The sequence below is a fragment of the Dama dama genome, chromosome X (genome assembly GCF_033118175.1).
Source record: "Dama dama isolate Ldn47 chromosome X, ASM3311817v1, whole genome shotgun sequence".
NCBI classification, from domain to species: Eukaryota; Metazoa; Chordata; class Mammalia; order Artiodactyla; family Cervidae; genus Dama; species Dama dama.
The window spans coordinates 23,372,614-23,400,317 of record NC_083714.1 but is presented as its reverse complement, the minus strand read 5'-3'; the positions used below and the strand labels follow the sequence as shown (position 1 = coordinate 23,400,317).

Genomic DNA, 27,704 nt, shown 5'->3' with positions numbered 1-27,704 from the left:
TGAGTTCCAAACTTTTTGTTTTGGTCTCATCCTTCAGAATGACAGCTACTAACTTGGCCACTCCAGGTTTTTTTTCCACCCCAGTTTGAAATGGAGACAGATGGACCCTCCTTTTCCTATGCCACAAAGGTTGGAGCGGGGAGGGGGACAGCGGTGGCCCATTTGGGTGCTTACGGGACTCTTTATTTTCAGAATCACAGCAAGGGGAAACTGATGCACAGCTGGAACCACCTTCGCTCGTTCTTCATAACATGAACCTTCGAATATTCAATTAAAACACGAAATCGGCATGTCCTCAGGGGAGGAGGCGGAAGAGAAAGAGAGCGGTGTTTCTGCCTGTGATATGAAATGTGGTATAACGTATTTCAAAACCGCAGGTGCCTGCAGATGAGGCAAAAACAGGAAACGCAATTGGGGAGGGGAGTGGAGGCTCCCCCAATTCTCAGGAGCATGCTTTCATTTTTGCCTTCCTTTCAGCTCCTCTCAGACTCTGCATCCTAATTACCCCTGCTGCAAAGCTGAGTGAGAACTCTCTTTTCGTGTATTAAAGATGTTTTTAAATTACACAGGTAATGTGTGAATACATTCATACTATAAAAGAATCAAATAATGCAGAAGCGCACTGACTAACCCCCTGAGTAAGCCTCTAGTTCCGGTCCCCTCTCCTGAGGTAGCTTGAGCTCTGGGTTTTTAAGAGGTGTCTTTTTGGTTGCCTTTCTCTGCACTCACATACATGTATGTGTCAATACACACATGTAGGGATTTTTGCATGTGTCAACTCACACTGTGCTTATTGTTCTACAGCTTCTATTTTTCTACTGTGTCTCAGATATTCCCATCAGTACCTATAGTAAATTCTTTTTTATGTATTGGAGTACAGTTGATTTCTTGATCTTTGGGCTCCCCTCGTGGCTCGGCAGTAAAGGATCTACCGGCGATGCCTGCCAATGCAGGAGACGTGGGTTCAATCCCTGGATAGGGAAGATTCCCTGGAGAAAGGAATGGCAACCCGCTCCAGTATTCTTGCCTGGAGAATTCCACAGACAGGAGAGTCTGGCGGGCTCTGGTCCAGGGGGTCTCAAGAGTCGGACAAGACTTAATGACTAAACCACCACCACCATAGTTGATTTACAATGTTGTATTAATTTCAGGTGTATAGCAAAGTGACTCTGTTATACATATATCTACTCTTTTAGATTTATTTCTCATATAGGTTATGGCAGAGTACTGAGTGGCGTTCCCTGTGCTATACTGTAGGTCCTCGCTAGTTACCTATTTTATTAATATATATAGTAGTGTGTATGTCAATCCCAATCTCCCCATTTATCTCTGCCCCTCCTTATTCCCTGGTAACCAAAAGTTTATTTCTAGATCTGTAATTCTATTTCTAGACCTACTGCATGCTTCTTAATGGCTGCAGAATATTCCAGAATGTGCACTTACCATAATTTAGTTAACTATTTTCCCATTGTCGGCCATTTAGGTTTTTTTCCCCTAGGTTTTCAGTATTATAAATAATGCTGTAATGAAGTTCCTTGTACTGTACATGGATCTTTGTATAGGCATGTGAGTTTCTGTAGAGTAAATTCTCAGGGAAGGTTGCAGGGTCATGGGAGATGAGCCATTTAGCATTTTGGTGGCTCTGTCCTTTCTAGCATCTCAGTTTAAAGCCTCAGACGTGGCACCACCTGATACTCAAGATGGTAAGAGTTTAGTGACATGTGCTGGGCCAGGTTGCCAGTTCCATCTCCTCTTGTGCACTTTGTAATCCAGGGAACATTCAATGAACTGCAATCAAAGCAATCAGGCCCTCAATTAATCAGGCCACCTTAAGGAGAAATAGGAGAGAGATAAACTACCAGAGGTTTAGAGAGGAATGGGGTGGGGCGGGGGGCGGGGGGAACTTCTGGGGGCTGTCATAGGGTCAATGTCCACTCAGCCCAAATCCTGTCCTTTTCACCTCTATATATTTACTTCTGAACAATGGGGGCTGATATTCATAACGGTGACCTTGACATCTTCTAAGATTCATCAAAGCAGGAGTGAATGGTGCTCGCCAGACAGGATTTCCTAAAGCAGGAACTGCATTTACAAATTCATTTTTGAAGCTTTCTCAGCTACAAGGACTGAGACATACAATTTACTGCTTAAATCTTGGTTAGCAAGAAAGACACATTGTTCAGATCCCATGTTCCCTAGTTCCTAGTACTGGACACCAGGTAAAAAAGGATTCTAAAAGTTACCAGTGGCCTTCACCAAATCCAGACCAATGGTTGTTTCTTTGTAATTCTTCCTGACTTCAACCTTGGCCTCTGGTGATAGAAAACTATTGGGTCATCTCTTACTTTCCTGATCATTTCCCTCCCTCTTGGAAGAATTCTCTTCATCTTCCCATTCCTTACTTGTGGGCATTTCTTTCTTTTTTTTGGTGGGCATTTCTTATATTCAATGTTTAGTTCTTTTCTCCCTGTTCTGTCTCTTGAAGAACACATCCAGTTTCATACTTCTCACTCCTAAATTTGTCTCAGTCCTGAATTCTCCCTGAGCATGCAATTCCATATTGCTGAATACATACTGGACGTCTTCTGGATAGATATGTCACCATAAAATCAAAACTATCTCATTTTCTTTAATATAGAAAATGCTTTTACAAATCCAAAAGAGAAAGACAAGCACCCATTTTAACAAAATCGGCAGAGACATGGATAGGCAACTCACATATACATAGACACAATCACATACACAGTCGAACAATTAAAAAAAATTCACTCTCACTAATAAAATGCAAATTAAGTGACATGATGCCATTTTCCAGTGACAAAATTCATGATGGTTAGAAAACCTCAGAAGCTCAGTGCTAGTCTAAGTGTGTGTAAACAGACACGCTCACATACTGGTGTTGAAAATAGACATTTGTAATATTCTCTGTTGAATGATTTCTCAATGTGTACCGAAGTCTTTCCAGTGTGTGTGCCCTTGGACCCAGCAGGGTTTAATTCTAGGAATTTAGCTTAAGGAAATAATCAGAGACTATGCAAACGTGTAAGAACATGAATTATTACTTAAAATGGTTGCAAACTTGGAAACAGGCTAAAGGTCTAGCAGTGGAAGATGGGTTGAAAAAACGTGGTAAATTCTTACAATGGAATGCTACATGACCAAAAATGTATTGTTTTAGAATATGCTTAATTAATCAAGAGAGCATCCATACTATATTAAGTGTCAGATTATATATCAAGCCAGGTGATGAAAAGGAATATATATACAGAATTATCCCATTTTGTAAAAAAAAAAAAAGAGATAGAGAAAGAAGTATATAGACTGTAGGGCAACACATAAATATTAGTGACGATTATCTCTGGAGAGTGATATTATGAGTGATTTTTATTTTCTTCTTTATAATTTTCCATATGTTTTAAAATCTCTACAGTGAACATTGATTACTCTTATAAAAATCTGATAAATGTAATTTAAAAGTAATAGCTGAAATGAGAATCTTAGACTTTTCCACTAAAGCACCCTTTCCTGGCTTCCCGCTTTCTGCCCTTGGTGTCATCAATCCAAGCTCCCAAGCCTAGGACCTTGCAGCCTCACAGCTTTGATTGTTCCTTTACTGTCTCTGCCCCAACACTCACTGAGTCTCATTCTTCCTCTAGGATGGCTCTCAAATTTGTTCCTCCCTCCTGAGTCCCAAGTCAGATCAGTTCATTTCAGCCAGCATTTATTGTCACAGTGCCTGCTTGTCATTCTGCCAGTTCAGCGTTATTGGAGTCACCCCCTAATACGTCTTCCTGCCCCTGCCCTCTCTCTCCTCCCACTGATCAAGTGCCCAGCAGCTGGAATGATGTTTTGAAAACACCACTTGTGTCGTGGTCCTTCCTGCTCAAAACACTCAAAATGCCCCTTTCAAACCCCATTGCCTGGGGAAGAAAGGCCATATGCTTTCTTCAGCTATTTCAGGCACTCACAGCACTGGGCTAGGTGGGAGATAACTGTGGCCATTTGAGGGGTGTTTGGTGAGGTTTTGGCAATGAACTAAGTCTTTAAGAATAAGATATGGAGTCCTCCCCACTGCCATTCACTATCTTCAGTTTGAAAATTCCCTTTCCTCACCTTTTGGCACTTGGACCAGAGGCCTTGGAGCAGTTGGAAGTTTCATGGTGCCGAATTTGGAGACAGGAAGAGGCAGCCAGGGGCGATAAAATAGGGCTCAGGAAACCTCGACTCTTGAGTCCATTCCAATTTCTGATCTGCTAAGTAGGAGGCTCCATCAAGAAAGCAGATGGGCTCTTAGGTTTCTGTCTCCCCTGCAGCCTTGAGGACCAAGAGTGAACGGTGGGAAACTTATATCTCTCTTTGATTGTTTTGATAAAAAGAAGGAGAAAGAGGGGAGGGAAGGCAAAGAGGGGCAGATGTAGAACAAGCCCTAAGTGATGCGGGCCACTCATGAAACTCAGCTGTCTTCAGATACCCCTCTGGGGTCCAGAATCTACCAGCCAGGACCGAGTGATGGCATATGGTTGTCTGTTGAGAATACTCTGCTGGGAGTGTGTGGGATGGGATGTTTGAGGGTAACCATCTTGCCAGATGGCAGTCACGGGCACTCGTCCTGTCTCTTCAATGACCTGGTGACACTGATGGGAGTTGGATCCCACGCTGGGGGGAGGGCTGTCTGGGAACCAGTGGTGCAATGCCAGCTGCTGAGGGGCTCCCCCGCCAAAGCAGTCTGTCTGTCTCAGTGCAAAAGCTTACCCTGATGTTCTGAGTCAAAAAGCTGGGCCCGTCCAGCCTGAGAGGTGCCTGCTAGCACAGCTGGTGATGCTGGGACAGGACTCCTGGCACCTTCTGTGTCCATTTTGGATTGCTCTTGGCACCTTTCTGGGTATGGAACAGAACACCCAACAGAAAGTCTGACTCCCTGTGTAGCCCACCCCTACTGTCTAGCTCAGCTGTCTCCTGCTTCCCCCTTCCTCTCTGCACCCCTCTCTTGGGGCTGCCAGCACTTAGCAGGCTTCTTGAGTACAAACAGGCCCCTTCGGTCCTGCCCCCTGGCTCCTTGGAAGCCTTCCTCAGTGTGAAGTTCTCCCTGTTTTGTAGAACTGCTAACAATGAGAACCCTTGGGACCTGCAGGCAGAGCAAAGGCCCCCTGCTTTCCAGGGCTGCGAATGGCTTACCTGACCCCGATGGAGACCAGGGAACCTGGGGCAGGCCGAGGGCAGCTGTGTAGCTGGACTGTCGCAAAGTGTTCCATGGCATCGCCTATTGTTTGAGGGTCTGAGGGGGAGGAGGACGTCACAGTGCAGTGAGAGCTGCAGCTACAGTCGCTGGAGTGTTTATCACACGCTAGGCCCCATGCTCAGGGCTTGAAGAGCTTTATCCTATCCAGTCCTCACACCAGTCCTACGAGGTAGTAACTACTACTGCCTGGTTTTACAGATGCGGGGATTTCGAGAAGTTCAGTAAATTTGTCTGCGGTCAGGAGGTCGAGAATGTGGGACTCCCACTCAGACCTGCCTGATTTTTAATCTGTAGGTTGTGGCACCTTGGTTAGATCCCCCAAAGTGCCCTAGAGAGAGGAGTAATTGCTTTTTAAAATTTTATTATTTTTTTTTTTTTGGCTGCCCTGGGTCTTGGTTGCTGAGTGTGGGCTTTCTCTAATTGTGGTACTTGTGCTTAGTCACCCCTTGGCATGTGGAATCTTAGTTCCCTGTCCAAGGAGCAAACCTGCAATGACTACATTGGAAGGTGGGTTCTTTAATGGGGGACCACCAGGGAAATCCCAGTAATTGCTTTTGTGAAGTTTCTTTGTCATGTTTGCTGAACACTTATATGTATTCCAGGCTTTGTTCTAAGCTCGTTACATGTGTGTTAGTGTGTTGAGTCTCCCAATCACCTATAACATAATATCGTCTCCAACAGGAGAGTTAACCCAAGAATGGGAACCTCCGGCCCCAGTGTTCTCATCCTCTTACCCCACCCCCAACCCCGTACAAGCCCCCTCTGTAGTTGGCTGCGTGCGAACTGTATTGACATTCATTATGGAGCCTCAAGGATGCCGGAACCCAAGCATCCATGATTTGTAAGCTAATGGGTCATTTTGCTTTGGATCAGGAACTAGCTAAGGGAAGATGAGCCTGACTCCCTGAGTGTGTGTTCCTTCCTAGCACAGAGGGCACTGGGATGGGAAAGTGAGACCCAGGTTGCCTGTAAGCACGTCCTCATTTTCTCCCCTTCCTCCCTTTGCAAATTAGGGTGAAGGTTGCCGAACGGTCCCCCTGGCTGGACATGTGGGGTTTGACAGCTTGCCCGACCAGCTGGTGAATAAGTCAGTCAGCCAGGGCTTCTGCTTCAACATCCTGTGCGTGGGTGAGTATTTCCATAGCAGGAAATTCTATTACAGAATATGGATCCTTAATGGCTGGATGTGGCTTGGCAGGTAATTAGGTTCGTTAGTGTGTCGTTCTGATCTATCTGCAAGAGTATTTCTCCCCCTCTTCTTCTTTTATCCCTCTGCTTGTTTTGTGAGCAGCTGGCTGTAATTATGCTTTTTTTTTTTCTCTGCCCAGACCAGAATGTGGGGCCATCCCTTGGGGGTGGGGGGAACTGAGCTGTGTGACACCCAGTGGAAATTCTGTGAGGGAGCTGACCAGCTCTTGTCAGGTTTGTTCTGACGTAGAGAATAAGAGCCAGAGCAGAATTGGGAGAGAGGTAACGGCGCTGGAAAGATGCCTGCTTCCCAGCTGTGGGCAATGGGTTGGGTCTGTCTATTTCCTCTGCAGCCCTGCTGTGCTTGGTATAGTTTGAGCCTAAGCGCAGGGACCACACAGCTATGTGGCAAGTTCTTTTATTCCCTTGAAGTGTATCTGTGCCTGGATCTTTAGTCTCAAGTGTGGGAACCATGTCTTAGTCACCTCTACTGTGCTAATCACAGCACAAAGAGAGTTCAATGATGTACATGAAATGAATGAATGAATTATCCCCACAGGAACCACACACTATACTTCTCAAACACTTTCCTGTGTTAGTAATTTGGGTCCTTACTAGGACTCCGGGACGGACACAACTGGGCGACTTCACTTTCACTTTTCACTTTCATGCATTGGAGAAGGAAATGGCAACCCACTCCAGTGTTCTTGCCTGGAGAATCCCAGGGATGGGGGAGCCTGGTGGGCTGATGTCTCTGGGGTCGCACAGAGTCGGACATGACTGAAGTGACTTAGCAGCAGCAAGTAGCCTCAAGGAACAGAGGGAGACAAAGAAACTCCAGAGGATAAGGGACTTACCTGAGTCCACACAGGATAAGTGGCGGAGCCATGACAAGGACCCAGGTCTGCCTGACCCTTTGTTCCTCCCACTGCTTCTGTAACTGCTGCCTGCAACACCTCTTGAGAACCAAGAAGTGTTTTGGAAACTGTCACACTCCAACCAAACACATCTGAGGAATAGCAGTTCCCTGACATTCTTTAAGGATCTCTCTTTAGACCTTGCTGCCGTGCTGTGCTCAGTCCTGTCCAACTCTTGGCTGAGACCTTAAATAATCCCAGATTTACAAACATGATCACAGCATATAATTTTCACTATATGGTGCAGTAAGGCATACCTGCATATTTTCAGTGACGTACCTCCAAACCTTAATGACTGTACAAATACCATAATAATGGCAGTTTTCATGCCAATTGGAACACTCAAACACTTGCTAATTGCCTTTTCTTATTTTTGTATAGCCTTTATGGGGAGTTCATTCATGTTGAGGGTCTGAACCACGACTGAATTGCATATTTTACTCTAATGGTCTAAAGTTATGTTTTCTAACTAAGGCCATTCCTTTTTGTGGGACTCTTTTATTTTTTTGTCTCCATCCCTGGCACTCCTCAGATCATTTCGTGGAGGAGAATAACTGCACCCTCAAGGACAAGTAGAAAAAACAAAGCCACTTCTACATCTGGGGGACAGGTGGTCAGCTAGGCTCACTCAGTAGTGACAAGACTCACTCCCACTGTCCAGCTCTGAAGCCTATGAGAGGAAAATACATGCTTCACAGATTACTTATCAGGGGCCTGAAAGTCCACATCTAGGCTGTTAATTCTTCAAATGCCAAAAGTCGACCCATGGTTATGATGAAGTTCTATTAGGAGAGGGATACAAAACAGACAGCAGCTGTGGTGATCGACATCAAGATCAAATGCCATCACATCCAATATTAGCCCTGCCAGATCTTTCCCATCTTTGGCTGATGGCCAACTTATTTCACATAACATTTGATTACTGAAAAACTTAAGCACAAACATGATGGAGTCTCTTGGCATTCCTCCCAGAGCTCCGGATGACCTGCGCTGAAGTCAAGGGGATGAGAAGTGAAGGCCCACCCATGTCAACCTCTCAAACCAAGTGCAATTGAGTGGCTGGTACAGCTTTGGGAGAGCCTAAGTGTGGGGTAATTGGCCATTCGGACCACAGGCTCTCCTAGGGCCCAGAGGAAGAGGCAACCAAGCTCCAGGCAAAGTGGGTGGGAGAAATAGTAAACCCCCACTCACCCACGCAGTTACAAATGTAACTGCTTCACTGTGCCTGCAGGGATAGAATTGCTCAACTGCTGGGGACAGACCCTCCAAGAGGAAAAGGGGAGAAAGGAGACCCTTACACCCAAGGAGTCACCCCTTCTCTTCCTCTCCCTACTGATGAAGTTTCAGGAAATGGCTGCCCTAGTAACTCCCCTTTTAGCCCTGAGGGTGCACCCCTTGCATGCACCTGCCCAGATTGGGTTAATTTCATTCCCCATCCCTGATCCACAAAAGCCTGCAACTCATACATCCCCGTCTCTGGCTGGGCTCCTAAGCCTGTCCTTGCTCTGAGAACCCACATGTTGGCCCTAAGTCACGAGTGGCTTACAGTGGCTCTTTGGCTGCCATCTCAGCCTGGCCATGGGGCGGGGTGCTATTACTGACTTGGCGAAGGGTCCCTGGCTTGGCCACTGAAGGTGATCGTTTCTCTCACAGAACCTTCAGTGACCATATTTTCATGCCTACTGGCTGTGCAAAATGGTCAGTTTTACTCCCTTAATGATGGCTAGAAAACCATTCTGTTTGCATAGGGTATGTTTCCCCAAAGGACTTTCTTTTCTTTTCTGATCAGGCATTTTAAGTAAATTTTAAGTAAATGTAAAATTATGCTAATCCCAGCCTCGGTTATTAACAGAGACCTAGGATATTTTTATCACAGCAGTGTTTATCTGGTGCTGGGCTCTGATCAGAGGCCCCAGCAGCAGAGTGAGTACCCTACACACCTATGTGCACATGTGTGTGAGGGAAACAGGCTTCCCTGATGGGTGGCTCAGACGGTAAAGAATCTGCCTGCAGGAGACCTGGGTTCAATCCCTGGGTCAGAAAGCTCCCCTGGAGAAGGGAATAGCTACCCACTCCAGTATGGAATTGAGAGGGAGAATTTTTAATGAATCAAGAGCATAGTTTTTACACAAGGGCCCTGATAATGACATCTACAATTATTTTTAGAGGGCCAGACACATGGGTATGAGCATATTATGTCTCTTTTCCAACAGTTGACAAAAAATACAATAATTACTGAGTGGGATGAGATTCCCCTCCCCCTCTAAAAAATCTCCTAGTCCCTTAGCTTTAGAAATCACTAGGATCCCAGGATTCTAGATATAGTACAGGAAACCTTGGAGGAACCACTTGAGTCAGCAGTGCAAACATTCGACTGGGAAGGAACCCCAAAGAGATTCAACCCTCTGAATGTGCCAGCAACAGAGAATGTCTGTGAAGAGCACAAAGGGTCATAATGATAATATTTACTTTGAAGCTGCTCAGGATTCCAGGCTCAACTGGACTCGGTTGAACTTGGGGGATAGAAAACATACAAGAGAAGCAGGATTGAGGCTCTGCAGAAGGAGGGGAAGGGCAACTAGCATTCTCTCAAGGTCAGGTGGCGATGGTTTCAGCCCACCGTCTCTGGGAGAGGCAGCCATCCACCTGTCTACGAAAGGCTTCCAGTGATAGTGTGCTGGTCAGTGTTGAGCAACCCACTCTCAGAGAAACAGTGCCATGGTTTATAGCATCTGCTGGTTTCCCGGCTGGCATTATTCTCACCATAGCTGGTTTTAAACTGCCAACTTGACGTCACTGCACATGGGCTCGGGAAGAGCTGCAGGAAGCCTGGCAAGCTGGCTCCAGCACACCACTGTTCGCCAGGTCTCTGCAAGATGAGGAAGGCATAGAGGGCAAGGTCACAGAGCCAGGCAGGACCCTGTCCCCATCCATAGTCTCCCTTGGCCAATAGGAGTTCCTGGAGAGTTTCCTTTTGGACACCTCCCGGTTGAACTCAGAGACATCTCTCTTGGTTTATTCCAACATTCGGAGCCAGAAGGTACAAGCTCCATGCGACTGTGAGTTACATGCCAACAGAGGTTGTGGCTGTCCTGTTCATTGCTGTATCCCCAGCTCCTAAATCTGTGCCTGGCTCCTATTAGAGGCTCTAAAGATTTGTTGACTGACTGAGTGAAGCAGCGTATCACACCTATTGGACACTGGGGCATATATGGGCTCCAGTGTCAGACTGCTTGCAGTCTAATGCTGGCATTGTCACATCCTACTTTTGTGACCCTGGGTCTTCCTCTTTCACTTTTCTTTTGTGGAAAAGTTTCTTCCTCCACATTTTATAGATGAGAAAGGTGAGGTGCAGAGAGACTGAAGAGCAGGGACAGATGCACACAGCTAGGAAGTGATTTGGTTAACTCATCGGTAAATTAAGGACAAATAGTATGGGCCTTAGGAAGCATCACTATGAATAAAGCTAGTGGAGGTGATGGAATTCCAGTTGAGCTATTTCAAATCCTAAAAGATGATGCTGTGAAAGTGCTGCACTCAATATGCCAGCAAATTTGGAAAACTCAGCAGTGGCCACAGGACTGGAAAAGATCAGTTTTCAATCCCAAAGAAAGGCAATGCCAAAGAATGCTCAAACTACCGCACAATTGCACTCATCTCACACATTAGCAAAGTAATGCTCAAAATTCTCCAAGCCAGGTTTCAACAATACATGAACCGTGAACTTCCAGATGTTCAAGCTGGATTTAGAAAAGGCAGAGGAACCAGAGATCAAATTGCCAACATCCATTGGATCATAGGAAAAGCAGCAGAGTTCCAGAAAAACATATACTTCTGCTTTATTGACTATGCCAAAGCCATTGACTGTGTGGATCACAACAAACTGTGAAAATTGTTCAAGAGATGGGAATACCAGACCACCTTACCTGCTTCCTGAGAAATCTGTATGCAGGTCAAGAAGCAACAGTTAGACCCAGATATGGAACAACGGCTGGTTCCAAATAGGAAAAGGAGTATATCAAGGCTGTATATTGTCACCCTGCTTATTTAACATATGCAGAGTACATCATGTGAAATGCCAGGCTGAATGAAGCACAAGCTGGAATCAAGATTGCCAGGAGAAATATCAACAACCTCAGATATGCAGATGACACCACCCTTATGGCAGAAAGCAAAGAACTAAAGAGCCTCTTGATGAAAGTGAAGGAAGAGAGAGTGAAAAAACTGGCTTTAAACTCAACACTCAGAAAACTAAGATCATGGCATCCAGTCCCATCACTTCATGGCAAATAGATGGGGAAACAATGAAAACAATGAGAGACTTTATTTTTGGGGCTCCAAAATCACTACAGATGGTGATTGCAGCCATGAAATTAAAAGACGCTTGCTCCTTGGAAGAAAAGCTATGACCAACCTAGACAAAGTATTAAAAAGCAGAGAGACGTTACTTTGCCGATAAAGGTCTGTCTAGCCAAAGCTATGGTTCTTCCAGTAGTCATGTATGGATGTGAGAGTTGGGCCATAAAGAAAGCTGAGCACTGAAGAATTGATGCTTTTGAACTGTGGTGTTGGAGAAGACTCTTGAGAGTCCCTTGGACTGCAAGGAGATCCAACCAGTCAATCGTAAAGGAAATCAGTCCTGAATATTCATTGGAAGGACTGATGCTGAAGCTAAAGCTCTAATACTTTGGCCACCTGATGTGAAGAACTGACTCATTGGAAAAGACCCTGATGCTGGGAAAGATTGAAGGCAGGAGAAGGGGATGACAGAGGATGAGGTGGTTGGATGGCATCACCGACTCGATGGACATGAGTTTGAGCAAGCTCCGGAAGTGGGTGATGGACAGGGAAGCCTGTCATGCTGCAGTCCATGGGATCACAAAGAGTTGGCCACGACTGAGCTACTGGACTGAAACTGAATGCACAGGTTTATTTGGGGGAATACAGAAGAAAATATATATAAGGTATTTATTTACAGTGGTGCCCACATAAGTAGGTGCTCCAGAAGCAATAACTTTTCTTATTACTACTCAAACCTGCTTATTTTATGGAAAAAGAGACTGGAATCCAGAAAAGGGGGAAGGGCTTGGCTTAGGTGACACAGTCATTTAGTGATAACTCGCCTGGGACTCTGCATTTAACCACTTGCAACAACTGAATTGCACGAGGTACCAGAGGATGCAAACATTAACTGCAAATGAGGAAAAGGGTTAAGCTTTTCTTTGTCACAGTGGTGTTGAACTCAGGGTAGAGAGGTCAACACCAGACTATCCCAGGGAATATAGTTTGAAAAAGCAGATTTCATATTCCATGTTTTAAAATGAAATCTTGAAAAAAAAAATCTAGTGTTTCCAGGTTCCTATCTACATTAAGCCAAGTGAGAGGAAATCCTCTCTACTGGTGGAGATGACTTAAAAAGGGTTAAGAAAGCCTGCTGTCCACTCTTGAGGAGGGAGGAGGAGAGACAAATTGACCCCTGGGGACTCCTCAGGTTTCCTGCTGGAATGTAACAGCCAAGTCCCCACCTTCCTGCAGGGGCGTGGAATCTGCTGACCTGATCTGAGTTAGGCTCCCCTCCCACCCTCAATGCTCAGCCCAGGACAGCATCCCGGCTTAGGCTGGGTCTGTGCCAGCCGTGGAGAAGGATAGAGTTAGTTCCTCACCCCCACCAGCCTCCACATTGATGGCAACCTGGGCGGGAACACTGAGAGCAATGGGACCAGTTCTTGATTTTCTGCCCTCTTCTCGTGTTGCAATTCATCACAATTCCCTAGACACCCGCTGGGTCTTTTCTTCCAGACACTCATCATTGAGTGTCTAATTTCCACAGCCCTTTTGCTCTGGCAGGCATCCGGATGGTCATTTTCCCTGTTGCCCTGCCCTGCCCAGCCCGCCCAGCCTCCCTTTCTCCAGCTGCACAAACAGGGTGGGCCCCTCCCTCTGCTTACTGCTCCTGAGGGCTCTGTGTGAGCCTCTGCTGGGCGCTCTGGGGAGTCCTAGAAGCTGCCAGTCCCCTGCTCTCAGAGAAGTCTTAGGATCAGGGAGTCAGGGGCCAGCTCTGGGTGCTGGGGAGTCAGGGCCTACCACATCTCAGGCCATTCAGCAAAGAGCTCATGGAACAGGAGAAAGGGTCTGAAAGTGGGGTGTACAGGGATGATTTATTAGGCATGAACAAAGACGGGCTAAAATGTAGCTTGAGCCTCAGCGCCCTACAGAAGGCAAGTTAGGGGGAGGAGCCACCCTGGTTTCCCAGCTCAGCGGTGCTGGCCCCTTTACAGTGGAGCTGCGCCCCACTTCGGGCGGGGAGGCGGATGTTGTGTGCCATTGCTCGGCCAAGTCTGCCACCTCCCATGGCAGAGGCCCCCCACCTCGCCAGATTTTTCTGGGGACCCGAATACTTCTGGTGCTCTTAGGGAGGGAAAGAAAGGGCCTCTTTTGAGAGAGTGTTTGCTGCTAATAGGTATAGCAGATCCTGGCTGGAAATGTGATCTGTGCAAGGAACATTTCCCTGCACCCCGGCACTCAACCGCATTAGTCAGACCTGGCTATGAAATCGGGCTGGGGGGCCGGGTAGCCAGGCTGAGTTGAATGTTCTCCTTGTTTTCCCTCTCTGTCTCACCAATCTCTCCACACAGAGAGCGCTCAGTAGAGACAGATTTTTTTTTCTTAATTTATTAGTTTTTAATTGAAGGATAATTACAATGCTGTGTTAGTTTCTGCACTACATCAACATGGATCGGCCATAAGTATACATATGTCCCCTCCTTCTTGAGCCTCTCTCCCACCTCCCACACCATCCCACCCCTCCAGGTTGTCACAGAGCCCTGGTTTGAGTTCCCTGAGTCAAATAGCAAATTCCCACTGGCTATCTGTTTTACATATATTGGTGTATATGTTTCCGTGCTACCCTCTGCATTCATCCTGCCCTCTCCTTCCTGCCACTACCCACCCCCACCCCCCACCGTGTCCATAAGTCTGTTCCCTGTCTGCGAGAGACAGATATTTTTAAAAGCACCTCCTGCATTCATAGCTCATAATTCGGGATGAAAGAGGTTTGCAAGATGCAAAGCTAGACACACCCAGAGGGTGGAGGAGAGATGGACCATTTATGGGTTATGGGTTGAGCAGCTATAACCCCAGCCCTGGACTGCCCTGGAGATACTGCTGTCGGTCACAAAAAAGGACTTGCCAGGCCACGATTTGCCCAGGGCAAACCCACTCCCCCCTGCTCCCCACCGGGAAAACCTGTCAATTCTTTTTTTTTTTTCCACAATGAAATATTTTTTTTTCATTTATTTTTATTAGTTGGAGGCTAATTACTTTACAATATTGTAGTGGTTTTTGCCATACATTGACATGAATCAGCCCTGGATTTACATGTGTTCCCCATCCCGATCCCCCCTCCCGCCTCCCTCCCCACCCCATCCTTCTGGGTCTTCCCAGTGCACCAGCCCTGAGCACTTGTCTCATGCATCCAACCTGGGCTGGTGGTCTGTTTCACCCTTGATAGTATACTTGTTTCAATTCTTATATTTCAAGGGATGGGAGCGGGGAAGGGGAGCAGAGGGGTGATGATAGCAGGGCAGCCCAGGTCTCCAAAGCGCAGTCCTTGGCTCCTGGCAGTGGCTGAATATACGTTGCATCTCTCAGCTCTCAGGAATAACCTCCAAGAACCTTCACCAGTCCCCACAGCCCTGCCCCCACTCCTTAGTGTGAAAGCCAAGACTTTGAAATTCCAGTGGTTGAATTTATTAGTATCCTGCAGCCTGTTAGTTAAACAAACAAATGACTGGCTTGTTTGAAATCTAAAGGGAAGGATAATTTGTGGCCTGCTGAATTCCCTCCCCATTAGCTAAAAATGGTCTCCCCACTGGGATGTGCACCCCCTGCTGTCTGGGGCTGGCAGGGAATGGGGGGGAGCATGTTGAGAGGAGAGGATATTTATTTGAGGAGGGACTTCTGTCCCTTTTTTTAAACTTGAAGATAGCCCTTAAATTTTTCTTATGAAAGCTATACAAGTTCCTTGTAGAAAACCGGGACAATAGAGAAAAGCATAAAGAAGGAAGTGAAAACCACACACAACCCCACCACCCAGACATGACTGTTTGGTAAGAGTACACTATATGCCCTTCCAGTTTTTTCCTTAGGCATGACTTTGCCTCTCCATCACCTCCTTTTAACACGGTTTCTTTTTCTGAGTGTAAAAACGATGCACGCTCAATTTTCAAATAGTACAAAAATATGAAGACTAAAAGGAAAATTACCCCCATTCCACTATCCTGAGATGACTACTGCTAATACGTTGCTGCAGTTCCTTAGACTCCTTTTCACTTAACTGAGATCACCTAGTCCATCTAGTTCTAGGCGCTCTTCACTTGGTGTCTTACTGTGTATGTTCTCCCATGTCAGTGAATATACATCCAAAATATGCATGAATGCATCACAGTTCATTCTTTCATTTTTCAGGAGAGACAGGTTTGGGCAAGTCCACCCTCATGGACACCCTGTTCAACACCAAGTTCGAGGGGGAGCCAGCCACCCACACACAGCCGGGTGTCCAGCTCCGGTCCAATACCTATGACCTTCAAGAGAGCAACGTGGGGCTAAAGCTGACAATTGTTAGCACGGTGGGCTTCGGGGACCAGATCAACAAGGAGGACAGGTAAGGGAGGCAGTGGGGTGGGGAGGCTGGTGGGAAGCCCACGGGGAGGAGCTCACCACCGGGTTCTTGCCAGACCTCTTGTCAGCAGAGAGCTCACTAGCGCCGCCTTCCGCCGGGGTCCCTGTCTATTTCAGTGCTCTGCTGAAAGGAGGATGTCTTTCTCCTTCATTCAGCAAACATTTACTGAATTCCTACCTTGTGCCAGGTACTGCCATGCTCTAACAATCTAAAGAGGAATGACTTTGTCTCTGACCTCGAGGCAGTCACGGGGAAGCCTGGTCTTAAATCAACAAGTTCCTTTGAGGTGACCTCCTCTGTAAAGGACAGGGTACAGTGTTACAGTGAGAACGGGAAGGAGAGAACAGTCAGCTCTCAGGGCGGGGTGTGGGGTGGGGAAGGGGGTGGGGGGAGGGGTGTTCAGGGAGGCCTGCACAGAGGAGGTGTGCCTGACCTGGCCTTTGAAGGGTGAACGATTTTGCTGGACAGACAAGGGAAGTTTGGAAAGGGCATTCCAGAGAGGGACAACAGCTTGTATGAAGGCAAAGGCTGTGGAAGACCATGGTATGCTCTAGGGGACTGCACTTGTTCTGTTCGGCTAGACCAGGGGTGGAGCTAGTGAAGGTTGTTTCAGGACCCTCACTTGCCCACGCCCCTCCAAAGCCCTGGAACTAATTTCTAGTCATTGTGTTGTTTGCTCTTTCTTGGAGGGCCCTTCAAATCATATAAGCTTAGGTCCCTGTGATAGCCACTCTGTCCCTGGGCTGGTGCTTGGCATGAGCTGGGGGAAAAGTGAGGGGAGATGAGCCTGAAGAGGTAAGAAGGGGCCGGATGATGGAGGGGTTAATAGAATAAAATAGGGTTAATAGAATAAATAAATAAAAGGGGTTAATAGAATAAAAAGCTCTACAAAGTAGAATGATGTGGTTGGATTGGCCTTTGAAGAAGGGGCTTTGGGATAGTATGGACATGGGCTGGAGAGCAGGAAGACCAACTAGGAGACTGTTGGACCAATTTGATGGAGGCCGGCGGTAAAACAGGGAAGAAGAGACAGATGGGGTAACTGTTGAGTAGGTAACTCAAGAGGACTTGGTAGAGGCTTGGTGTTGAGGTCGGGAAGGCAAAAGAAGAACCTAGAATAAGACTGAGATTTCTGGCTTTGGAGAGTGGACAGATGGTGGGGGCATTCAGTAAGAGGGACTCAAATAGAACCAGGTTTAAAAAGAACTAGCTCTGTTTTGGACACGGTGAGCTTGAGATGCCTGCGGCCTGTTGAGAGAGGAGGCGCCCTTCATCGGTTGGCAGCTGAATGTGCAGGCTTTTGAGGTGAGGAAAAGGTCTGTCCTGGCAAAAGACTTAGGTTATCAAGGTAGAGGGACTGTGTTCCAGCCGCAGACGTAAGTAAGATCATCCAGGGAGTGGAGTTGAGTGAGGTGAACACTGTGCTAAAAACAAAAGCCTGGGGATGTTAAGTCAGCAGATGGAGGAAAAGACATCCTGGAAAGAGACTGAGTTGGAATAAGCAAAGAGGTGGGAGGAGAGACCGTGGGTGGTTGAAAATGGTGTGCCAGGGAGGGCTGGAGCGAGGCTCAGATGAGGACAGGATGAGGGCTGGGTTGAGGTGGGGAGGGTCAGACACCATCTGCATTTAACTAAAAATCATGTGTAATCCCACATGCTCTTCGCAGAAAAGGTCATTCATCATTTTGAGCAAAGTGTCTGCTCATCCTCTGAGAATCCCCTTGCTTCTTAGCAAATTTGTATCCCCAATTTTTCTATTTCTCCCTTAAAATAACAACAGCCACACTCATTTCCTTATAATGAATAGATATATTTAGCTCCTTAAGATGTGAACTGAATTCTGTTTTCCATTTGAAATTCTAGATGAAGGACACCTCTGCTTTTTATAGGCTTGCTTATTGTGCTAATCTTGTATGGGGGAGAATAAATTAAACCCTGGGGGAAAGGGGATATTTGGGTCACAATATGAGTGATTAATCTCAGCTGCAGATTGCTCAGCATCTCCTCAATTAAATATCTTACGGTTCTCAGTAACATACGTTCGATACGCCTAACATTGGAAAATGTCTGGATAATGATGGTTTGGGAGGGCTGAACTGATAGAACCCCTTAGAGGCTAATCTGCTTCTTTTATATTTTTAGTATGCTTACTGTTTTTCCTAATTATAAGTATGATACATGCTTATATCAAATAACACAAACTCGAATAAGTAGAAATGAGAAGCCTCCGGGAAATGGGCTGGGGAACAGTAGTAGAGTGAGTTCCAGGGATTTGTACCAAAAAGCCATGTTTTCTCCATTCTGACAAGGCCAGGAGGGCATAGATAGGTCAGTGCAGCTGCACTAAAATAGAGCATCAGAAAGCCTTGCTTTACCCAGGATGCAGAGGTAAACTGAGGAGAGCAGGGACGAAGGCTAGAGCCTGGGGAAAGCCACTATTTTTTAAGAAAAAGAACCATAAACTGGACTTCATTAAAATTAGAAAGATTCACACTATTAAGGAATTGAAAAGACATGTCACAGACAGGGAGAAAACATTTGCAAATCATATGTCTTATAAAGGACTTGTAACCAGTGTATTTTAAGAAAGCTTGCTTTTCCCAAATAAGACAACAACCCAATTAAACAAGTGAGCAAAAGATCTGAATACACATTTCACCAAAGAATATACATGCATGATTCATAAAAACATCAAAAGATGCTCAACATCATTAGCCATTCAAGAAATGCAAATCAAAGCCACAACGAGTTATCACTTCACACCCACTAGAATGGCTATAACCAAAAAACAGAAAACAGCAAGTATTGGTGAGGATGTGGAGAAATCAGAACCCTCATGACACTGCTGGCGGGAAGGTAAATGGTACAGACACTTCGGAAAAGAGTGTGGGAGTCTCTTCAGAAGTTAAACACAAGCTTGTCATAAAAGCCAGCAATAGCACGCCTAAATATATACCCACGGGAAATGGAAATGGGAAGGCCACCATTTGAAAGATGCTGGAGCAAAAGGAGCTGGAGGGGGAGACAGAGCACAGGCTGGAAAAAGGGGTGTGCTTAGGGACCTAGGCTTTGGGCTCTGACAGAGCTGGGTTTGGTCCCATCCTGCTACCTATTAATTTAAGGATGTTGCACGGGTGTTTTGTTTGGGTCTCACCCTATCCATAACCAGTGTTGTGGTTCTTATGATTGCAAGATACCCTTGGTAACAACCATCAGACAACTTGAAGGGGAAAAGGGGTTTATTACTCACAGGTCCTGGAAAGGAGAAGGCATACCTGGGGCCACACAGCAAGGTTGAGGGTCAAGGGTAAAGAAAGAGAGAGAGAGGACCTGGGCCAGGGGTTCTGCTTTCCCTGGGATCAAGGGTGGGTGAGGGTGGGTGGCCTGTAGTTTTGCAGGCTTGCTCTTTATTGATGAATTTAAAACATGAGAGAGAAAGCAAGTGGCTTAAATGGTCAATTATAAAAATTCACCAAGATCTTTAAAACAAAGAAGCCTGGGGTGGAGAGGTGAGGGGGTGGGGAAGGCTGGTTCCTTATCTTTCTGTGGCTGGCAATGTGTTTATTCGAGATAGCCGTCCTTGAAGTAATGTCTTATTGAAGTGGATGCCTTTGAAATCAAAGCTTAAATCAGGCACTTGAGTTACAAAAAATGCAAGTTACAACTGTCAGGGCTCACACGACAACTCGGCACTTAAATTCTTTTTTGTAATTATTTTTGGCGGTGCTGGCTCTGTTGAGCGCAGGCTTTCTCTAGTTGCAGTGAGTGGGATCTACTCTCTAGTTGTGGTGGCTTCTCTTATTGCAGAGCACGGGCTTCAGAGTGCAGGCTAAGTAGTTGGCAGCTTACCGGCATATGGAATCTTCCTGGACCAGGGATCAAACCCGTGTCGCCTGCATTGGCAGGCGGGTTCTTAACCACTGGACCACCAGGGAAGTCTGGCACTTAAATTCTTTATGCCTCAGTTTTCTGTAAAGGGGAGATGATGATAATACTAATATCTACCCAGAGGGTGATGTGTGAGGCATACTCCACATGTAGGAAATGCTTAAACAGTGCCTGGTGCAGGGTAACTAATGAACAGAAGATATTGTTATGATCATGACTTTTATTGGTAGAAGAATCAAGGGAGAGTTGTATCATGTAGCATATGGGAGGATATGATAAATAGTGTCCAGGAAGGTAAAAGCTGAAAAATATTGGGACTTCCCTGGTGGTCGAATGGTTAAGACTCTGAGCTTCCACTGCAGAGGCAACAAGTTCCATCCTTGGTCGGGGAACTAAAGATCCCACATAACCTTTTGGTGTGGCAAAAAAAAAAAAAAAAGAAATATTCATTAGGTTTGGCAACATGAATGGAGGTCATTAATAAATACACTTAAGAATAATAATTCCAGGGGTATTGTGGGTGGAAGCTAGTTTGCCATGAATGAATGGGAGATAAGGAAATACAGGCATCAGACTAGCAAAAGGAGCAATTGAACAGAAAAATGAGTCCAAGATCAAATTCCTGTTTCTGTGAGAATTTAGCATTTGTCATTTGCAAGGAAAAGAATGGACTATTCAAGAAAATGTGCTGGGAAAATAGGTCATCCATCAGGAAAAAATAAGATGAGACCCTCCCACACAAGTATCAGTCCCCAAAATCGATTCCAGTTGGATTAAAAACAATTTCTAAAAATACGAGGAGAAAACATAGGAGAATATTTTTGTAACTTTGAAGGGTAGAGAAGGCTTTTCTAGTTGTGATGCAAAATCCAAAAGTCAGAGAAGACTGACAGATTTAAATTCATTAAAAATTAAGCAAAACAAAACCTTTGTCTTGTGGATGAAAAATGTCGCCTGCCTTATCAGTAAACAAAGGATGTTGCATCAAGGCAGCGGCCACTGAGACCACACACAGTGCATTCCGAGGGGACTCAGGATGGATGGAGAAAAGCAGTATACTGGCCCTGGACAGTTAAGATGCCTATCAAAGGCATGATTTCAATAAGCCCCGCCAGACTCTTGCCTCTTCCCATACATAGACAAGTACTGCACTCATTAACTTGAGATGTCTGGTTTTCTTTAACTAGCAGTAGTCTTTTGATGGTCTGACTACCTGGATTTTGTTGCAAAACCCCCTGGATATCTTGTCTCCTCCGTTACCTCTTCGGAGCAGTCCTTTAGAGCTGAGAAGGTGTCTTCTAGGCTTAAGTCCTCAGTTTTGTCCACCAAGTAAAACATAATTCTCAGCTTTTAGGTCGTGCATTTTTTCAGTCATAGTCTATTGAAAGATATTATAAGCAAAAGCAAAACCAAACTACAGATGGGGAGAAAATATTTGGAACCTATATAGCAGACATTGATCCCTGGGTTGGGAAGAGCCCCTGGAGAAGGGAACAGCTACCCACTCCGGTATTCTGGCCTGGAGAATTCCATGGACAGAGGAGCCTGGAAGGCTATAGTCCATGGGGTCACGAAGAGTCGGACATGACTGAGTGACTTTCTCTTTCACTTTTTCATATAGCAGACAAAGTGTTTTTCTAAAATGTAAAAAGAGCTTCTACAATTCAGTGAGAAACAAGTAGTTGACAGAAGGGGAAATGTAAATGGACCATCAATATGTAAAATGATGGTCATTCAACTTCATCAATGGTCAGGGAAATGTGAAATGAAACAATGAAGTATTTTTTTCATCTATCAGATTTGAAAAAATAAAACATAAAAATACAATATCCATTAATACCAGCTAATTTCATTCATCTTGCTGGGAGTATAAATTGATACAGATTTTTTAAAGGGCAAATTTGACAGTATCTATTAAAATTTTAAATGTGATAAGCTAATTCCTTAAAATAAATCTCTCTCTCTAGATAAATATACATCCTATCGATTTTGTTTCTCTGGAGAGCCCTGACTAATACAACCATCAATATCAACAGATATCAAGGCTTCCCTGGTAGCTCAGTGGTAAAGAATCTGCCTGCCAATCTCTCCTGCCAATCTGCAGGAGACATGGGTTTGATCCCTGGGTCGGGAAGATCCTACAGCTACAGAGCACCCAAGCCTGTGTGCCACAACTATTGAGCCTGTGCTCTAGAGCCTGAGAGCTGCAAATACTGAAGCCCACATGCCCTAGAGCCTGTGCTCTGCAACAAAAGAAGCCACCGCAATGAGAAGCCCAACTAGAGAGTAACCCCCGCTCTCCACAACTACAGAAAAGCCCATGCAGCAACGAAGACCCAGAACAGAAAAAAAAAAAATTCAGTAGATATCAAGTTTTTAAGTCTCAAAATGAGTTATTCTTTAACCATCAAAACATTTCACTCTAAAAGAACTCGTTTCCAAACAAAATAAAAAATGAAAAAAAAGAAATGTGAGTATCTTATGATCCAGCAGGTCCATCTTTATGTGTACAGCCTAGAGAAATGATTGCACGTGTTTGTAAAAGGCCCACAGAAAGGATGTTCACTTTATCATTGGTTATGGGATGAAAAAAATTTTAAGCAGTCTAAATTTCCACCAAGAGGGCAACTGAATGAGCTATAGTACCGCCATACCATGTACCTGTACTTGGCCATGTAAAAGAACAAGTTAGATCTATACATACTCACATAAACAGGTTGCTAAGTGAAAAAAAGAAGTTGAAGAATGATACACAGATCATGATGCCATTTGTGTAAATCTACCCCTTCCCAATAAAACAAACATTTCTCCCTTTCTCCCCCTATCCTTCCCTCCCCACCCCTCTCTCTGTTTATAGAGACATAGAAAAAAGTCTGTATGGATAATCAAACTAAAAATAGTAGTTACCTCTGAGAATGGTAGATTAAGTACATGTATTGTTTGCATGATTACGAGTAAATTTTTTAAAAAATTGAAAAAATTTCAAAGGAAGCAGATACAGTGGATGTAGACTGCTCCTTTAAAAAGCCTTTCTGAGCTGGGCAAAAGATAAAGCAGCATGCAGAGGGAGGCAGGGAGGTCATGGGTGAGTTTTATGAGGATGGAAGAGATGAAGAGGGCTTGAACAGGAGCAGAAACTTCAAGGATAGACAGGAGGAGGCCTGATGTAAGAGAAAGAATCCATAAGACATAGTAACCAGTTGACAGGGGGGATCTAGTTCAGGTTTTAAAATTCTGAATGCCTACTGTATGCCTGGAGAAGGAGATGGCAACCCATTCCAGTATTTTTGCTTGGAGAATCCCATGAAGAGAGGAGCCTGGTGGGCTACAGTCCATGGGATTGCAAGAGTTGGACACGACTTAGTGACTAAACCACCACTGTGTGCCAGGTACAGTGTGAAGGGCCAGGAATACTAAGAAATAAAGCACAGTCTCTAATTAAGGAACTCACAGTTTAATAGAAGGGGCAAATATATGTGCACAAATTCTACATAATATGGTAAGTACAGTAACAGAGGTGTGTGGAGAAGGACTGTGGGAACAGGCAATCAAGTCTGGTGGTGGGAGTATGTAGTTTGGAGGCTGTGGAAAGGGGAGAGGAGGTGATCAGGAATGACTGGGCTAAGTTTTCAAGTTTTGCAAGATGAGTACAAGGTAGCCAGCTGTCTTATAGTAGGTATTCAGTACACATTTGTTGAATGAATGATGAATCAATATATACATTGATGGGAAAAATAAACACCTAACTTTTCATCATTTAAAACTTAAAATAGGGACTTCCCTGGTGACTCAGTGGTAAAGAATCTGCCTGCCAGTGCAGGAGACACCATTCGATCCCTGATCAGGGAAGATCTCACATGCCTTGGGGCAAGTAAGCCCCCTGTTCACAACTAAAAAAGAGGCTACACAGCAATGAAGACCCTGCACAGCCAAAATAAATAAATAAAATAAAATGTAAAAAGCTAAAAATATCTAACTCATAGACATATAAAACAAATTTATGGTCATCAAAGAAGGATAAATTAGGAGTTTGGGATTAACAGATATACACTATGTAAAATAAACAAGGACCTACTGTATAGCACAGGAAACTATATTCAATATCTTGTTATAACCTATAATGGAAACGATCTTAAAAAGAAGATATATCTGTGTCTATAGATATGTCTATATATGGCTTCCCAGGTGGCGTCAAATGGTAAAGAACCTGCCTGCCAATGCAGGAGGCACAGGAGATGTGGGTTCAATCCCCGGGTAGGGAATATCCTCTGGGGAAGGAAATGGCAACCCACTCCAGTATTCTTACCTGGAGAATCCCATGGACAGAGGAGCCTGACGGGCTACAGTCCACAGGGTTGCAAAGAGTCAGACACAATTGAAGTGACTTAGCATGCATGCATGTACATAACTGATTCATTTTGCTGTACATCTGAAACGAACACAACATAAATCAACTATACTTCAAACAGCAACAAAAATCCCCAAAGTATCCATTGAGTGTGTTAACTAGGATGCTGGTGAGGGTGGAAACCAGTCTACAATGTGTTGAGGAATGAAGAGGAAGTAAAAATAAATCAATAAATGAGTAGATTGTTCTTTCAAAAAACATCTCCATCCATGCACTAAATATTTATGGGGTGCCTGTTATATGTCAGGCCCTGTAGTAGGTGCAAAAGAGAGACTTGACTGGTAAGGAAAGAGAAGACATGGCCGTAGTTGGAGAGAAATGTGTGGTTGAGGAGGACTGGCTGAGGAAAGATCTTTTTTTTTTTTTTTTTTTTTTTTTTGAGCCGAGGGAAGACGTAAGCCTGTTCATAGGTTTCAGGGAGGGGGAGTGGTCAGTAGGAGGTGAGGAGCTGATAGATAGCAGGTTCTCAAAAGAGCCTGAAAGGAATGAGATCAAGTGCACCAGGGCTGATGGACCTTGAACAGGATGCGGGATGCTTTGTCCTCAGAGACTAAAGGGCACAGAGAAGGGGAGGGAGTGAGGCAGGTTGGGGTAGTATGAGCCTGGTGACCTTGATTGTGTTGATAAAGTAGAAGGTGACACTGTCCTGTGAGAGGGAAGGGTCACAGATGAGTTTTGGAGCTTGAGGAAAGTGGGGACAGTTTGGCCTGGTCAGTGAAAGCAGTGGGAAGGAGCCAATCGAGCCCAAGCAAAGGGATGTCATATTGTTTTAAAGGCATATATGAGGTTGGAGGCCAGGAATTTGGGCGCCAAGACCCCACGTTTTATGATTTGCTTCTAGTCAACTTCAGCAGTGGTCTAGGAGCAGAGGGAAGATACTGAAATGTATCCAGTCCAGCAGTTCGGCCAGGCAAGGAGGGTGCAATGGGAGAGGAGTTGATAAAAGAGTGTTTGGGGCCATTGATTAAGGCGTCAGCCCAGGCCAAGAAGAAGATGAAGCCATGAGGGGCTGATAGCCTGTGGGATAATGGAGAGACCAAGGTACCAGAGGATTCTATGAGGTGAAAGATCAAGTTTAGGCCCATCAGAGACATAAGAGAGCTGGAAAGATGTGCGGCAGTGGTCAGAGAGTTAGAGGCTGTCTTGGGTGGGGCTGGCCTGGCAAATGGTCCGGTGTGGAGGTGGCTGAAGTGGAAGGGTCTGGAGGTTGAGGAAGTTGAGGCCATCAAGGAATAAAGAGGCTGAAGGTTGATGGCTTGTCCACAAGCACATTGCAGTCACCCGGAACAGGAAGAAAGACTGGGTCAGAAGAGGATGGAACAGGTCTCAAATGGAGAGTGTTGTTTTACACAAAGGTAGAGGAGTAATACTGTCCTCTTGGGCTTCCCTGGTGGCGCAGAGGTTAAAGTGCCTGTCTGCAATGCGGGAGACCTGGGTTTGATCCCTGGGTCAGGAAGATTCCCTGGAGAAGGAAATGGCAACCCACTCCAGTATTCTTGCCTGCAGAACCCCATGAACAGAGGAGCCTGGTGGGCTACAGTCCATGGGGTCTCAAAGAGTCAGACATGACTGAGCGACTTCACTTTCACTTTCAGAGGAGTAATGGCCTAAAAGTGCTCAGAGTCTGCCTGAATGCCCACCGCACTGAGCCCAGCATACACAGGTTGTGGGAGAATGAGGAGCCTACACAGGAGAGGGCTGCTAGGCAGTGGGGTCCTCAGGAGAGAATTAGGTTTCCAGTAGCATGAAGAGATTGGCAGGTTCTATGAAGAGGAAGATGGCATATTCTACTTCTCAGACTTTAAAGTAGCATATGAGCCACTGTGGCTCTTAACAAGATATAGATTCTGATCCTTTGGGTCTGGGTTGGAGACCGGAGAGTCTCCATTTCTAACAAGCCTGCTGATGATGCTAGCGCTGCCAGTTAGGGAACCACACTCTGAGTGGCAGTTTTGTTCAGCGTGGTTCAGGAGTTTCAGAGGGCACAGTGGACATAGTTTGGAGGGATAGTGAGTCCACGAGGAGAGAGCAGAATAGCGATGAGCATAGAGGGAAGAGGTGATTGGAAAGATGGAGTAAATGAGGTGTTGTCACTCTGAGCGCTGTTCCAGTAGACCTGACCTTGTGGTATCTTGGCTTTGATGCCTGACATAGTACTGTTTGAGTATGATGTCTGTGACCAGGTCTTCTGGGTTTCCAACAGGGGAGCTTCTGATAGCTGTGTTTGCACAGAGGGCTGGCATGTGGGAGAGGGAGACTGGGGTGACTTCTGGGTGTCTATGAAGTGTGATAGGAGCCAGTGGTAACTGAGGCCATGACAGTGAATGGAACCACGCAGGGTTAACATGCCTGTGATGTGCAGAATGACCACAAAAGATGGTCCAGGATGGAACCTCAGAAACAGGCCAAGAACTGAAGCTAAGGTGAGTGAGAAAGAAGAGTTATTATAGAGGTAGGAGCTAATGGTGGCAGTGAAGCCAAAGGACAGTATTTCAAGAAGGGACTGGTTAACATTATCAAGAAAGAAAACAATTGGAAGATAAAACTCTTACTTTTCTGTAATATCTCTATTTACAAAATCCAGTATAATCAACTGAAAGACAAGGTAGCTAATTTCAAAATAAATATGCAGAAAGTCATAGACTTCTTATCTGACAGCAACCAATTAGAAAGCAGTATGGAACAGAAGACCCTATTCACAGCAAAAAAAACAAAAAACCCTTACTATAATCTTACCCACAAGACCTTATGTGATCTGTCTCCACTACCTCACTTGCTTCATCTCTTATTATTTTTGTATTTCTTGAAGTGAAAGTCACATAACATAAAATTAACTATTTTAAAGTGAACAAATTTAGTGGCATCTAATAAGTTGAGTGTTGTGCAACCACTACCTCTGTTTAGTTCCCAAACATTCTCATCATCCCCAAAGGAAACACATTAAACAATAACTTCCCATTACCCTTTCCTCTCAGCTCCCAGTTATTATTCTATTTCCTGTCTCTGTGAATTTGACTATTCTAGTACCTCATAGAATAGTCAAAGGAGCCTGACAGGCTCCGGTCCCTGGGGTCTCAAGGAGTTGGACTCGACTGAGCGACTAGCAGCAGCAGCAGTACTTCATAGAAGTGAAGTCATATACTATTTGTCCTTTTGTGATTAGCTTCTTTCACTTAGCATAATGTTTTCAAGGTTCATCCATGTGGCAGCATGTATCTGAATTTTCTTCCTTTTCATAGCTGAAAAGTAATATTACTCATGGCTGAGTAATATTCCTTTGTATGATATTCCACATTTTATCAGTTGATGGACTTTTGAGTTGTTCCCACCTTTGAGCAATTGTGAACAGTATATTGCTCTTCCTCATTCCCTAATTCTCTTGCT

General features: G+C 45.2%; 1 protein-coding gene across 7 annotated transcripts in view; it reads left to right on the top strand.

Annotated features, from left to right (window-relative positions):
* The window catches only part of SEPTIN6 (septin 6), a 75,245-nt gene that overhangs the window by 10,773 nt on the left and 36,768 nt on the right, over positions 1-27,704 (top strand). For all 7 annotated transcript variants that reach the window (XR_009692040.1, XM_061137212.1, XM_061137210.1 and 4 more), the window contains 2 exons: positions 6,253-6,367; positions 15,811-16,006. Coding sequence is in view for 6 of the 7 variants with exons in the window: in XM_061137212.1 (XP_060993195.1) it covers positions 6,253-6,367; positions 15,811-16,006 (311 nt within the window). In the remaining variant the exon portion in view is untranslated. The remainder of the gene's footprint in view (positions 1-6,252; positions 6,368-15,810; positions 16,007-27,704) is intronic.